The sequence below is a fragment of the Perca flavescens genome, chromosome 22 (assembly GCF_004354835.1).
Source record: "Perca flavescens isolate YP-PL-M2 chromosome 22, PFLA_1.0, whole genome shotgun sequence".
Taxonomy (NCBI): domain Eukaryota; kingdom Metazoa; phylum Chordata; class Actinopteri; order Perciformes; family Percidae; genus Perca; species Perca flavescens.
In genome coordinates this window covers 20554741-20571067 of record NC_041352.1, presented here as the reverse complement: position 1 = coordinate 20571067, position 16327 = coordinate 20554741, and the positions used below count along the sequence as shown (strand labels likewise).

Here is a 16327-nt window from a genome sequence, read left to right as displayed (position 1 = left end):
TCAGCACCAAACACAAGACAAACCCAGTTAGTGACTAGCCTTTGAACCTAAAGGGGCATTTAGCTGCTTAACAGACAAATATTTTCTTCAGGAGTTGGTGGAGAGAAGCAGAGCTAATACATGCTTCTCCTTATCTGCGGATGTGCTATCTAACTATTTTCTAACTGTAACCAAAAACTACATCAACAAGACCAAAAGTGTAATAAATTGGAATTGGCCTTGGCTTAAAAACTTTCAATTTTCTACCAAAAAGTAGTCTAGTAATAAGACAATAAATCTTTTCACCTGAAAATCACCAAATCCATGCTTTCTGGGTTGCATCTGCTACAATGATCTAAATGTTGGACTATCACACTCTAAAGCCAAGTTCGGAGTTCACTTTTCTTAGTCAAAGTCAGTCGCATTCATTAGCTTCTCTGACCTCGCGGTGCACCACACACACACACACACACACACACACACACACACACACACACACACACACACACACACACACGCCACTCCATTGAACTTATTGTGGTACATGCAGAGTCATTTCTATTGATGCATTCAGTGAGATAGTTAATCTGTAAGCGCCTGCCGGAAAAAGCAATTAACCTCACGGACCACCAGGGAGTTGATATGAGTAAGAGAGCATCTCTCCGCCGTTTAAATATACACCAGAGGGACTCACTCGCTCACATTCAGCCAACCTATTATTCATCATCAGGGCTTTAAATGACCTCTTCAGGAAGACAGTAAGACAGACCTTTCTCCCTTTTGCATTTACATGTGTATATTATACACACACACACACACACACACACACACACACACACACACACACACACACACACACACACACACACACACACACACACATACACACACACACACACAAACTGACTGATCCCCATGGCTCTGGAGTTTCAGATTGCCCTTGACGCAGAAATTGTTAAGGTCAGCTAAAGAACAAGAAAATTAAATGCTGCATTCCTGGTGATCAGGTAATTTACCAGACACTGGAGGGAACTATGCAGAGCCCTTGCCAAGTCTTGAAAAGGGAGATACAGCATGTCCAGCATGATTATTTTCAGTGCCAGTATAGGTTTCAGCTTTCCAAAATATCCTACAGAAAGCAAGTATTGTGTTTGCTGTACTATGAAAGAAACTCTTTTCTCTATACGGTATTACTTGATAGACGACATAAAAAATATTAGGAATTTAAAGACCTCGGACGGCGTTCACCTGTTTTTGTGTTTGTCAGACCGAGAAACTTTTCACATCCCGCTTAATATGAAGCCCACGTTTATTGATGTGGCTACTGGCCTGCCAGCCCATTCCCTCATGCATCAGTAACCTCTCTAATGAGGACAAAAACACTGGCACAGATGGATGAAGGAGGGGAGGAGATTGCGACAGATGAGCGGATGCGCAAGAAGGCGAGGATGATGGAGAACAACCAGTTACTAAGAACCCAGAGATATGTATAAAGTGGTTTTGCACCTATAAGCCCAGACACATCTCAGTAAGACAAATATTGGACTTTTTGTTAGACTAACTTCTCCCAGAGGCAGAGGAAGATAATCTCAGAATTTGAGTCAAACCTCAGTGATTTGAGACAAAGAACCACATTTGTAGCCACACCAGCTGCTTGGCTCTATGGATGAATGTATGTAGCTCGGTCCAGAGTGAAATATCTCAACTATTATTTCATGGATTGCCATGAGATTTTGTACAGACATTCATGGCTCCCTGAGGATGCACAATGAGTTTGGTGATTTCCTGACTTTTCCTCCAGCGCCACCATGATGTTGGCATTTGTGGTTTTGAGTAAAATGTCTGGAACTTTTGAATGGTTTGCTGTGAAATTTGGGTAATCTTTGATGATCCCCTGACTTCAGTTCTAGTGCCAACATCAGGTTAAAATATAATTTGGCCAATACTTTGGTTTATGACCAGATACCTGCAAAATGGCATCCTTATGACGTCCTCATCGGCCTCAGCAAATGTTAGCATGCTAAAACTAAAACAAAGAAGAACGCAACATGATAAACATTATACCTTTATACATTGTTATAACATTATACATTATACCTATTGTAAATGCAAATTGCCATTACTTAAGTTACCATTTATGGGCCTCAGTCATCAGCCTGTTATGAGGAAAAGGAGTAGTAACACCTCTCTTTCAACTCCAAAGAGATATTGTTAAAGCTTTTAGAACAAACATCATCTGAAATTTTACCAGCTGAATGATGTAGCTTCATTCCTTTGTCTTCAACTTAGGCACAAATTACAAAACTCAGTTTCCTTTCTAAAGGAATTAATCCTCATTGGTATCATCCAACTAGTTCATGCACACGATTAAAAGTTTTTGGCACAACAGAAAGATATAAATAAAAAATTTGTTTTAAATATGGCCAGACCTATAAAAGATGTTATGAGTGATACTTTTGGTACCAAACTTCAACATTACTTTGTACAGTACAGATGTGGTTTCCGGCTGTAACTCAATGTAGCAGGCAAAAACTTGAACAAAATGAAGACATTTCAAAGGCCCAGTGGCTTTAATTTCCGTATTTAGACTTAGAAGAACCCATCGAGCTGGGTAATGGTAAATCTAGATCATTACAAACTTTCTTCGCACCCCATAAATCCACTGTCAAGTACCAGTGTAACACACGGCGCGGAGGATTGCAGGCAGCATCAAACCTGACCACATGGTCTAAACATTTCCCTGTAGACAAGAGGCCTTGGCTCTTACAGTAACATCCGCTTCTGATTAAAGCAAGCCTGTCTCCGGCTTTGTCCTTTTTAAGTCAACATCGGGGCAGCTTGGGGCCAGGTTTGGGTTAGGAGGGTTTTCACCTCGACCACAAATCACTGCGACTGATTTGTCTGTTAACATGACACTGTGTTGCATTGGTTTTCAGCACACAGGAACAAATGATGCAAATGCACATTTAGAGTATTAAGTGAAATACTTTCTAAAGGAGTTGGATAGTTTAGTTGTGGAAACAGTTGTGCTTTTGCGCTCATCACTGCTGTGTGTTGTGTTAAAGTAACGTCCTTGCATGCCATTGACTGAGTGAACTCCAAACACCCTCAGAAAGCAAATAAACTCACAACAGATGCATTGCGGTGATGAATGATGTTTCTCTGTTTTGCAGCAGATGCACTGGCATGCAAGTCTTCAGCTCATCAAACTGCACAACACGTTTTCTTGTTTTCACATCACATTTGTTGATTGAATTTCCGAAATTCTTTGGTTGATTCAATTATTTTGACTGAGGCACCAGATCTGTGCCAAACTTTTATTAACTCTTGGTTTTATGCAACTCATTTAGAGCTGCTATGATCAATATTTTGTATATAAACAATGAATCTATGAATGGATAGAAGTGATGAATCCACAGAGGATTATCACCCGGCTGCAGTTCCCCTCAGCTCTATCTATGGAGCTCTGTAGCTTATTGTTTGGGTTTTTTGTGGCCCCGCAACTTCATTAATTTGATTCACTCTCCTCGCTCTCATTGAGTCATTTTCGGCTGCAGCAGGCAAAACGCACTGTACACTACCTGCTGAGCAGAAAGACACAGTTAGCGACTAGCTGGTGAACATAGTGGAGCATTTGGCAGTAACAAGAGTTTGTTGTGCATTACCGCCACCTTCTAAAATGGAGTGTGGATCAGAATTGCTTACAACAACTACAACTACTTTTACTAAAAAAACTTTAAAAAAAGAATGAAACTCGATGTTATTCTAATAAGCCTACTTTAAAAAAATTAATAAATATTGCCCTATAACCCACATGTCCTGAATTCAGTTGTAGTATTTCTTTAATATTAAATCTGATTTGTTCTATAGTCTATCACTTATGCTACGTTTACATGTGGCCGGCTATTTTCATAAACGGACATTTCAACCTCTCCGTTTTCAAAAATAACATCATGCACAGCTGTCAGTTTTCAGAAAAGTGTTCGTTTACACGTACCCATGTATATATGCCGTAAATGCAGTCAAGAGCACGCCAAACCTGTAGGTGGCAGTGTAAGGAGAAGTTCAAGCCCACTTAGCCAATCAGAAGCCCGAAAATAGCAACAACAGCAACAAATCACTTTCTCTTTCTCTCTCTCGGCTGCCTAAACCATAGACAGTATATAAGAATGGACCAACGGACCCCGTTGCTCTGGACGGAGACCAGTGAAAGCTATTAGAAGCACTTTTCCGGTGAGCGCTGAGTGTTACTGCGCAGCCTCCAACTGACAGAGACAACATAAATGTGACGTGAGCAACCTGTCTGAAAGTTGGAAGTCTTCTGGTAGCTGTGCCAAGAGAAATCTCAATCATTCCCAATCTTGCAGAGACGGAGAGCGTAGGTATATGTAAGGAGATAACATGGGCACAGGCTAATTATTGCTAACTAACATGCTAGTTAACATTAGTAATTAAACCTAAACAGCTAATGTACTATACGGTAATTCCTCTACTATGCGACAGTAAGTCGCTTGGTTATGACACAATCGTTAGCCTACTTTTACAAAAACTTCTGCTACGGAGCCATAACATGAGGTACAAGGTAATGGAGCCTTTTATACATTGTCGTGTTTCTTTAGAAATAAACAATGGACAAATAGAGTCTTTAAACGCTTCAGATGTAAAGTTATTCACTGTCAAAGTGATGCCAAAATGAATGGCAGTCAATGGAATGCTAACGGGAGGTGATCATTTTGTAGCATCAAAATGGCGCCATAGGAGGTTCGAGTTCTGAAGCAAAGCTTACCCCCTTGGCCTAAACCTCCGTTTGTCTCAGTTTATATGCAAACGTGCAAACGAAGATTTCAAAAATCTCCACTCTGGAAATCGAGTCTTATAGAAAGACTCGGTTTCCAGAGGCGAATTCTCCGTTTGCGTGTAAACGAAGGGCACAAATGAAGGGAAATGTCTCCATTTGTAAAAATAACCATGTACGTGTAAACAGGGTCTTAGGCTCTTTTTGGGAGAAAGCTGCCTTCTCTGCGTTTCAGGTGTGCCACGCCCCTCCGAGTCCCTGGATCATCCACACCTGATCTCCATCTGATGGTCAGCAGAGCTGCATATCAGCTCCCAGAGCCAGTGTTTCTCCCTTTGCTTTTGCCATGGAGCTGTCTGTTGTGCTGCTAATAGCTAGTTGGTACGCCTATTCTATTTTGCTGTTGTTTCAACAGTACCTGTTTTGCAAATTAGTCTCAGTTACCGGAAGCTTTGTAGCGGTTTCTCCACCATTTGTTTTATTCTCCTGTTTTGTGAACAGCCAGAGAGGTTAGTATTATGTATTTTTGTTTGAGTCTGTAGCTCAGCTTCTATTCTTTCTAGGTAGTGTGAGTTTTGACCTTGGAGACCCTGACGTGTTATTTAATTTCTATTTTTAGTTTGTTTATCACTGCTTACCATTTATTCTGCTGTAAATTAATCATTAATTTTTAACTTGAATTGTCTCAGCAGTTGGCTTACTGATGTTTTGTTTTCCAAAGGATTGGGTAACCATTTTAGGATACTTCCTGAGTTCCCCTAGACAAAAACTAAGGTTGTAAATCAACTTAGAAGGTGAGTGTTTACAACTTTTTCCACTGCCCCCCCAGTGACCAAAAAAATCTTATTGTAGGTTGAAGTGCTTAAATGTTGGGGGAAGCAAACTTAAAACAACACCCTACCACCTTATGATGTTGTACAGGCTGATGTGTGAGCAATAAATTGCCTATTATACATCCAGCAGACCAGCCTGTCCCCACCCAGAAAATGACCATATGGGTCAAAGCAGCTCATAATGACCAACAATTAGGATTCTTGTTTGGCGGCAACCTCTCGTGGCTGTAGTAATTATTGCAAGAGCAAACAAGGAAGTGAGGGGGGAAAAAGTGAGTGCCAAATTGCTCGTAAGGAAGAAGAAACACAGGACTTTTTACTAAGGAGATCGTGGTTTGTGTCCCACGTGAAACCAAAAGTTTAATTCTTTACGAGTTTTACGGACCTTAGTCCGTGATGCAGTGATTTCGCGTTACATTTCAGTAGTTTTACATGACTCATTTTAAACCATTTTAAGCCGATCCCTGCTGTTTTACTAATCCTGTATTTTTGTTGCCTTAACTAGTACCGTTTCACAACATTTACGTATTTAACTGTGCCTGTTACGATAAATGGAATGGTCACATGATTACAGTCACATGATTAAACTGCCACTGTGTGGCAGTAAATGGAACAGTCATATGTGTCGGTTTTTAATTGGCATTAATTTGTTGTCAAGTCAACTTTTGTGATGTTGAGGGCAAATGTACGGCTTAAGCTGCAATCCTTTTTGATTATTGATGAATAACTTTGCTGCAAAGGAGGGTCTGGCTAGTCCGGGATGGGCGAAAAACGTGCTCTGGTTTATTGGCATTTCTTAAAACCAATCGCAATCGTCATGGACGAGTGTTAGAGCCCCAGCGCCGCTGCAAAATAGCCTCGGGAAGGAACTTGTTTTGGTGAAATGTGTACGTTCAAAGGTTGTTTTAGTCGTGCAACAGAAAACTCATATTGGACAGATGGTCAGGCTATCTGTCTGGATTTACCCTGCAGAGATCTGAGGAGCAGTTAACCATAGTCCTCATGAATTGACCAAAGTTTAAAATTCCAACACAAAGAAAGTGGAAGGTAACGGACATCTGGCCGAAAAAAGGGACATGTGGCGGCACCAGAGCAATCCCAGAAGTGGAACGTTGTGGATATAGACTAGCTCAAGCATAGGGCAAGTAGTTTCTACTTTACGCTGTTGATCATATAGTTGTGATCAATGAATGCTTCCAGGTCTGCCAGCTCCTCAAGAACTGTGCTGACTGATCTATGGAGTGAGATTTGGGTAGCTAATGAACTGTTGGTGGTTACAAGAAAGTGGGTGAAATAATTAGCTCAAAAGTAGCTAAACTTTGTGACTAAGTGGCACCATGATGGATCCCATCTCCACAACAATCCGTTGCCTGAGTCGTGTTTCTGGGCATTTGATGAATGTAACTCCATACTCTCCTTTTTAGCTTTGGCCTCCATTCCAGGAGAAAATAACTTTGAAGCTTTACCAGCTAAGGCCTAACTTTGTCTGTCTGCCGTTTGGTGCTAGGCAGGTGGCATAAAGTGAGCTTACTGTATCAGCTTTTTTTAGCTGGAAACATCTGCTGGAAATGGGGCTGATGAATGTGGAATTTGTTGGCCGTCCAACCAAAACACAACTAAAAAGGCTAACTAAAAGAAGTGTCGTAGAGCTAATGGGAACTACAGAGTTGGGTGATCACTCTTTCCCATCACAAGTGAGCCCTTTCACATTAACATGTAGTCATTTAAACCATGGTGAATATATAAAATATTGATTAGAGGAGCTTAAAATACAAAGTTTTTAATACACACACATTCCTCTGCTTAGTTTTGTTCTTTCCTGCAGTTTTTCTGTCCCTGTTTCTCTCTCTGGTGTCTCTGAAACTCTTCAAGTGCTGTGGGTCTCATTTGATCTGCAGCGTCAGACATCTGGAGCACTGCTCCACTGAAACACCTGTTTTCAATTCAGGCAACCGACAGAAACATTAGATTGTTTCTTACAAACCTCTCTCTCTCTCTCTCTCTCTCTCTCTCTCTCTCTCTCTGACTCAGGCTATTTGTTATGTTTAAGCTAAAGTACAGCTCTCCTATAGGTAATAGATGGAAGAATAATTTGAACTTGATTAAGACCAATTGAGAGGAATGCAGTGTATGATTTTCCAGGTATTGTGTCTTCAATTTTGGCACCTATAGCTGTTGAATAAGGTTGCTTTCAAATAGATTCAGTATGTTTGAGATTAAATGGAATGAGTAATGTCTGAATGGTAAACTTTTACCCTTTAATTTGATGGAAAATTATTAAAAACCCACTATAAAATAAATGTCAAGATATTAGAATTAAGGCCATGTGAGATGTCAAATTATGTGGCTATACAGGAATGCTTTACATCATGCTAAATTTAAATACAATTTGAAATATCTTGTGGATTAACAAGCTATGAGTAAAACTTATTTTCTGGCAAAATATATGCGCATTTTATTTGGTGTTGAACAAGTATGCATGCATTGAGTGCAGAAAGCCCAACCACAGAACAAAAAAAAATCGCTAAATGTAATGAAGTGAGAATAAAGCTGAAGAATGTCAGTGGCGGCTTCGCTGCCAACTCCTTGAAACACTTAATTATGCCTAATTGTTTAGAGGACAGAACACACACCGAGGCAATTAGGAAGGATATGCATGGGCAACTCTTCACAGGGAAACAGCGTTTAGGCAAAGAATAACAAAGTATGATGTTTGCACATTCCATAATACTAAGTTAAACTTTACGTGTGCAAATAAACCTATGATAGAGGCTATCGCTGCATGTATTTGATTTTAACACTGCCTACCCAGTGCTATACACGACATATATCTTTCTCATGTCTGACAAATGTATGCATTGTATAGTGTAAATACAAAAGTCATTTTTATAAAAGGCAAATAAATATCATCAAAAACAATATCAAATACCAACTCCTACTTATGAAAGTTTACTACATATAATTGTATGTATAGCTCTTTCATTACTCTTTTAGAGCATTGAAGGGATAGCTTGCCATTTTGGAAATGTATGAATATAGTTTTAGTAAGGCTAGATGAGAAGATTGATACCACTCATATTGGTGAGTGGCATCTATCTACTTTAATTCATCCAGAAAGTGAATAAGCATATGTCCCAAAATATCAAACTATTTTAAAATCCCTAATGATATAATCCAAAAAGGTTTGTTACATACAGTACGCAAGTTAAATATGTGCAGGAATAGAAGGATATACATATTAACCGACTCATTCAAAAGTAGGCATGCCAATGTGTCACACACACACACACACACACACACACACACACACACACACATATATACACATATATAAGCACCACTGCACATGTATGTACACACACTCACACATACTGTACAGACACACACACACAGACACAATCAAACCAACACCATGAATAATTGGTCACTGCTCAACCAGCCGAAGTACTTCAAGCAAAAGCAGTACTTATGTATGTTAATCATACCCAAAAGGGATTTCACAATAAAAGTCTAAAGAGGTGATGAAATATACATTTAAATCAATAATATGACAAAATATGTGTAATAGATGAATAACATTGTTTTTCATCTGGTCTTCTCTCTTAATTTGGTAAATTGTTGAATCTGCTCTGCAATTCAATATTGTTTTTTTCACAAACTGTATTAATGACAAAGGCTTCATCATCCCTTCTTGGATCACAGTGCAACCCAGAGGATTGAAATGTTAGTTCCGCCCTCGTGTGTTATCTGGTTAACCCGTCCGCGAATGCAGTCCAGAGTAACATAGATCGCTGTACCGTTCTGGACCGGAAATGAGGCCCTCAGCCCGATACTGGCCCACTCGCTCCCTTCAGGCATATATCCAGACACTTGCTGAGCCACAGGACCTGCCTGCTGGGCCTGACCCCCAACCCGCTGCAAAGTGAGTTTTACAATATTGCAGGAGTGTATCAGCTTCAGGTTCAGGGCTATGTTCGCCGTCCCTTTCTCGTGGAATATAAAGTTCTTCCGGCTGTTTGGCTGTCCCGAGCGTGCCAAATGAACCTGCAGCGTGTCCGGGCTGATCTGCTGGAATGACAGCGGCTTATTCCTGACGGCTCCAAAGGGCAGACCAGTCCTGGACACGGTAGCAGTCATGGCTGACGACACGGCTGAGGGAATCCAGATAAGACTCAGCATACTGATCCCAGTGCTGTCCCCAAAGTAGCGGATGTTGCACTGGGACGGAGATGTGATCTCAAAGCTAAGCGTGTCCCCGCTGGCTACGCTCACAGCGCCAGAGAGGGTGATGGAGGTGTCCCTGTAGTTGACGCCCGTCTTGAAGGCTTGCATCGCCTCCTGGCCAGTCCCGTTGCGGTTGGTGTAGGCAATCAGGGAGAAACCCTCTCGAATGCAGGTGTGGCCCATAGAGTAAAGCGCCTGTTGGAGGACGAACTTTACAACACCACTTTCTGTGAAGCGCACTCCGCGGTTGTCGTGAGTTAGAATGATCATATATGGGTCCGACACTGAGGTCATGCGGAAAGTTGGGCGGTAGCTGGTCTGGTAGTGCGTCAACAGGGACATTTGTGCCGTCATAGCTACAGCACCGGTGTCATGCGACAACCAGAGCAAGCTGAAAGAAGGGGTGGTGATATCATAGACGTGAAGATCCTTGCTCTGGTTGCAGTGTTGATTCGGACTCTTAAGCAGCAGAGTGAAAGTTTGGTTCGGCTCCACCTCGACTCCACTGCTGGCGCTGACACCCTGGAAGTACTTCCCGTCCGGCTGTTCGATGCGAACACCACTGAGGTCCAGACCCTCCTCCTCCTGGCTCCCATTGAGCCTCATTCCCACCTGAAGGAAGTTCCTGCAGCTGTGCTTTATCGCAAAGTTATGATCCAACCACACCAGGCCATGCTGCAAGAACGTCACCTGCCCCGCCTCGTTGGACAACAGATCAATTCTCTCTTTGCCTCGGATGTTTAGCTGAAGCCCGGGGAAGACGTGGGCGCCAGAGGTCCTCGCAGGTGGAACTGCCACATTGGCCCCCCAAGACTGGGAGAGTCGGCTCTCTGAAGGCTGGCCGCAGACAGAGTCGCTGATAGCCGTGCAGAGAGAGGAAACGGACTCTCCATCACAGTCAGAACAGGCCTGGCACTCCTGCAGCTCCTGGTTGTAGAAGTAGTCGTGACCACACAAGCCCATCATTGCTTCTCTATCAGAAACTCCCAGACACCTGAACCCCCCTGTGGGGATAAAGACCAGAGAGAATCTTGAAACCAAGGAGTAAAAAGGTGAAAAGTGTGTTCTAAACTGAAAATACTAAGAGGGAAATGACTTTATTCCACTACAATAAGATAATAAACTGCTTTAAAAAATAAGCAATATGTTGAACTCACCTGGAGTATTAAGGCACTTCACTCGCTCTCCGCAAATGTTTGGTACTTCAAGACATTCATCTCTGTCCTGCAATTCATAAATTATCATCATGAATACATATTGCTTAATTTACATTTAATGTTAACAATAGGTTGTACTGAAACTGCAGATAGCTGAGTTCAGTTTTATTTTGATCAGGGATGAGTATGAACATTGACACTCCAAATCAGCTGTTATGTTTGCTGCCATATGCTTGAAAACCACTGAGTGACCCAGTTCACCCATTCACACTTTTGGGTGCAGTGGCTTTGTTTCCACACATCGCAGATAACATAAATATAGAACAGATATCAGTCACACCATTGTGAACACAGACAGCAGTGTGTTTAAAATATAGCTACAGGGGTGTGTGAACATATCCGTATTTTAAAGGACCATACCTGGCACATCCTGTCTGCAGTAGGAGAGCACTGTGAAATCAGAAAGAAGCCCGGTGGACACATGGTGCACTTCACACACTGAGGTGGGTCCCTCTGAAAATCACAAAACTCCTCCTTTCCACAGGATGAAGGGCATCCCAGCAGAGGTTGAGGAAAATGTGCCTCTCCGACTACATCCATCACCTTTGAGTCCATGTCCATTTTATGCACGGCGTAGGACTTCTGCAGGTGGCTGCGGGCCTGGCTCTGCAGACTCGCCAGGTGGCTCTCAAAGTAGCTCTGCAGCTCAGCCTGCAGACCCTGGAAGGAAACCTGTTTGACAGTGTCTGAGAGGAGGCCGTACTGGGCCTTTACCACATCCATCTGCTCATACATGCGCCGCTGCTGGTCCAGGATCTCCCTCTGCTGGGACAGTAGCGCCTCCTGTTGGTCGGCGAGCTTCTGCTGCAGGTCGCGGATGACCATCTGCTGGCCTCGCAGGGCCTCCACCAGCTTCTCCTGCCCCTTTGCCAGCTGGAGGTGCAAGATGAGGGCATCTTCTGAGGGAACTTCATTCTCCCCTGTGGGGAAAATAATGCCGAATGAAAGATGGGACCAGACAAGTGCTTGTTAAACACTGCAGTTGAGGAAGGGATTAAATGAGATTAAGACTCTTTCTGCAAATAATGCTGGAACAAAGTGTGAACACCCAGTGACCCCACTTTATTGGCCTAGCTGGCAAGTGCAATGAAAGTTTCCTGTATGGACCAACATCAAAGCACATTTTCTGGACAACTGACTCAGAGACATTTTTCCAGTCCAGTTGCTCTGCAGTTATCATTTTTGGACTGAAGGTCAACAAAGTCTTCCTTTTTGCTTTTAGACCATAATCCCATTTTGCAAATCACTGGTGGAAAAAGAGGGTTTAGGTCAATAAAGAGTAACACACATTTGGTGAAACTGAAAATACTGTTTTCAGTGCAATATAATTCATCAACTTCTTTTGAAGCTTGTCACTCAACCAGAAATCTCACGCTGTGGTGCGTAATTGTGCACAAATGATATTTCGAAGAAGTGAATCAGCCTATAACTATCTAAACACAACTGTTAACATTTTAGAAGATGATGATGATGATAATGATGATAGCAGACCTGGCTTGATGTCACATGTGAGCTGGACACCCAAAGGCGCGCCGCCAAGTTCCGATGACGGATATCCAAGTTCCGGAAAATCTCCCAGAAACTGTGCGGCTCTGTCGGACAGATGGACAGGCTGGCTCTCCTCTGAACTACACCCCTCTCCCACACAAGACTTTGCTCGAGCTTTTGGCCGTATCCTCAGTGGCAGTCTGCACTCGATCCCTCTACATTCTTGGGTGTCATTAGTGGGTTGAAGTTGTTTCACAAGAGCGGCGCAGTCCGCATCGGTGCATCGTGCAGGTAAAACTTCAGGCGCTTTTATACGTGTGCCGCTGTCACTGTGCCGCACGCGAAGTGTCTGGACAGCCGGATAGGCTTCCGATGCTGCTCTTGGAGAGCTCGGGTACGCATGGTGTTGGCTGGCCACTATATGCGCCGCTCTCCCCTGCGTTGTCGGGTTAAACTGCCGCGGCGTTCTGGAGGATCTGCTCCCCGGACAGTGCGCTCCGGTGCACGGTCTTGGATCGCCGGTTTCCGCGCCGTAGCAGTGCGTCCCGCGGCAAATCTCTGCGACAGCTTGCAGTGATACCAAAGACAGCAGCAGCAACAGCACTGGTGTTACTAAAACCATTTTTTGCGTCAGTTATCTCTCTCTCTCTCTCTCTCTCTCTCTCTCTCTCTCTCTCTCTCTCTCACTCGCTCTCTCTCTCTCTCTGCCTGCAAAAGAAGAAACATGCGAGTTAAGCTTTTGAGTCCAAAATAGCCTACATCTGGACAAATCTCAAACCGTTCTGTGAATCAACTAAAAGAAGTCCATCAGTGATCTTCTCCTTTCAGATGAAACATCTCTGTCACAACTGAAAAACACTTGCCACAGAGACTCTTGACAGAACATTACCTTCAGCAGGGTTCGGTGAGACTGGCTTTCCCGACTCTCAGTACGGAATAAAAACATTAGACACACGCATAACCACTGGCTCTCTCCATGCCGAACCCACTCTGAGGGCTTCTGCACTACAATGTCTGTATGTGGCATTCCTAAGACTTAATTAGCATCAGGTTTCCCCGGCCACAAATTAACCCTTCCCCTTCCCTGTTCCCCATTGAGTTAAAAAAAAAAAAAAAAAAAAAAAAAAAAAAAAAGAATGAAACATTTTCTAAATGGAAATATTGGCTCCCATTTTCATTTTAAAAGAAAAAAAACAAAGGGAGATTTTATCAATGGATTGCCAGAATAATTGTCTCTAGTCCTGTCATCTTTTTTTCCTGATGACTGTCACTTTTCATTTTACTCACTGTTGACTTCCCTATGACCTTATGACCATCCAAGTTGCAGAAAGTGTCAGTGTCTTTTGTTTAGAACGTCCTAAATGTTGAGACAGCTGCTTGTCCTCAACCCAGTGTCCTTCAGGTTACGGTGGCCTTGTCAACACAAGAGCGCCCCTCTTTATAGAAGGAGCCAACAGAGGTCAAACTTTTGTTGAAAGGACCTATGGCAGAAGTCAGGAATGTGAAACCCACAGCTGGTTTTTTGGACCCTCTCATTTTGGTGCTTCAGCACAACCACATGTCCAGCGGGGGGGTTATCTGAGGCTTATGTGTGCTGGGATGTTTGTAGTTTGGCAGGTTCTGATGTCATTTTTTTGTTTGATTTTATTTCAATGTCAGGCAGGTACGGAAGCTAATTTCCACCAAGAAAATAACAAGAAAAAAAAAGACTGCTATGAAGTTGATTTTTCTTCTTTAATAATTCAAAAAGTTGATTTATTGTCTCTTTATTTTGACCCGCAATGCACACTTAATATATCATATTTGTGACATATTATCCAACATATTTGCCTTAGTTTTTCATCATTTTGAATTTTTAACAAAACTTTGAGTTTTCAATCTAGCATCTCATAATTTTGTCTTAATTTTGGTTTCTCATAATTTTCTCAATGTTTTAACTCAATGTTTACTTAGTATCTCAACATTTTGACTTATCTTATAATGTTCACTTACTATCTAATATGTTTGATATATCTCATATTGACTTATTTTCTCAAAACTGTGATTTATTCTCTTAAAATGTGGACTTTTTCTTCTCATTTTGATGAATATCTCTTGTTGTATACTTAATATCTCAAATTTGTGACTGATCTAATCATTTGCCTTTTAGTTTTTCATAGTTTTGAATTATTAATTCAATATTTTTTAGACTTGTATCCCATAATTGTGATTTATTATTCATTATTTTTTATATTTCTGTTTCTCATTATAATGTATTCTCCCATAATCTGGACTAAAACATTTATTATCTCATAATGTTGACTTTGAATATTCATTTTGATTTACCATGAGTATGTTTGGGCAGGAATGGGCCTCCATAGAGCAAGTTTGACTCATGTTAATAAAAACAAACCACAGTTTCATTGTTTGTTGGATTCTGTTGGCAAATCAATCCTGCCAAGCAGAGCAGGAGGGCCTGATTGGAAACTTCAATTAGTTGCATAAACAGAAAAGATCCAGCTTACTGTTGGTTATTTTCCTGGTGTAAACATACAGAGTGGATCCACAAAGAAGTGGTGCAGGCTGGTAGCATGAACTGCTCTCCGCCCCCCACTGAGCTGAAATGTATAGTACAGCAGAGTACAAACAGAGGGCACTACAACACTCCTAATGCATCACTGTTCACATCATCACTGTGAAGTATATTTGACAATTGCTTTATCGTTTTCAGAGGTGCCCAGTGGTTTTGTCATTATCACCCCATTTTCTTTTAGTGCAGAAAAGCCAGAGAAAGGTTTTTAGAAGTGTGTCGGAGCACTCTGATTTAATATGATGGATTCTAATAGCTTAAAAGTATGCCCTCTCTTACACCTCACACCTTACCATCTGGGGTTCTGCAACACTTTAAAACCCAAATAAATGAGGATTTGTTTTGCAACCTGTAAAGGTTTGAAATTGCAGCTCCTACTTTATTTGAAATGGACAAAAAATAGCAATCTTCTACACTTTCTTGACCCTAAAGCTGCAGTATGCATGGGCCAAAAACATGATTAATATCCACTCTGTTGGACCACCCTCGTGACTGAAGAGTGACTGCAAAGACACAACAAAGCAGAAAAATTGCCCCTCTCTTTGCTGCCGTGCTCCACGACCGTTAATCAGCGTATCTACTTGAGAAATGTTCTCAGGGGCACCGGCAGGCTTGTGTTTAGGAGATGCTTGCAGCTAATGGAAGGCTGCCTATGGTGTCCATCTGTTTATCAACCCCTGAGAGAGGAAATTAAGGTGGTTTGGGACACATGCCTGTACCCCGACTGTTTGTTTAATACATCACGAGTCAAGAAAGGCTCTTGGACTCGTTCAAGGTTACTTGGTTTCCCCCTGTGGTGTTCGGCTTCACTGTATGATGACAGGATTTTGCCACAGAGAGGGTGGTCTGCCTTTCCCAGTGGAGCTGAGGCTGGTCTTTGGGGGAAAATAGGACACAGAAGTGCTAATAATAGCAAAATAATGCAAATGCAAAGTCATATTTTTCTTTTTAAACAGATTAAGGAGTTGACAATGAGAGTGGAAATGAGGGAAAGCTGTTCTTTTAAGCATAATTTTGCACCATGATCCTTATTTCACGGGACTTTTTGACCTTTTTCTTATATTTTGACGCCTCTGTAAACAGAAGAGAGATTTTGAAAAAAGAACTGTGAAATCTTGTTTTTTAGGCCTCCCAGGTCGACTCTCAAGGAGAAATGCAAATAAATAGAGATATCTGTGTCTGCCTGGTCAGATAAGAGCCGCAGGCTATTCATAGCTTGACA

The 16327-nt window shown here is 42.0% G+C and overlaps 1 protein-coding gene and 1 long non-coding RNA gene across 2 annotated transcripts; both read right to left on the bottom strand.

Annotated features, from left to right (window-relative positions):
• Nucleotides 1–10750: 10750 nt before the first annotated feature.
• On the bottom strand, nucleotides 10751–11491 carry LOC114548935 (uncharacterized). Its single transcript, XR_003691470.1, has 3 exons — nucleotides 11409–11491; nucleotides 10989–11055; nucleotides 10751–10835 (listed from the first exon to the last, which is right to left on the bottom strand). It is a non-coding gene; the product is annotated as an uncharacterized LOC114548935 (long non-coding RNA).
• A 17-nt stretch (nucleotides 11492–11508) lies between these two features.
• nell3 (NELL (neural EGFL like) family member 3) lies at nucleotides 11509–13158 on the bottom strand. Its single transcript, XM_028569996.1, has 3 exons — nucleotides 12540–13158; nucleotides 11663–11968; nucleotides 11509–11522 (listed from the first exon to the last, which is right to left on the bottom strand). The coding sequence occupies exons 1-3, from the start codon at nucleotides 13156–13158 to the stop codon at nucleotides 11509–11511; spliced, it is 939 nt and encodes a 312-aa protein (XP_028425797.1).
• Between the last annotated feature and the right edge of the window lie 3169 nt (nucleotides 13159–16327).

Bases quoted from the DNA above. Each gene is read 5' to 3' on its own strand.
- nell3 (XM_028569996.1), bottom strand. From the start codon at position 13,158: ATGGTTTTAGTAACACCAGTGCTGTTGCTGCTGCTGTCTTTGGTATCA. The intron at 11,969-12,539 runs GTCTGCTATCAT...TTTTCCCCACAG, and splicing joins CACATGTGACATCAAGCCAG to GGGAGAATGAAGTTCCCTCA.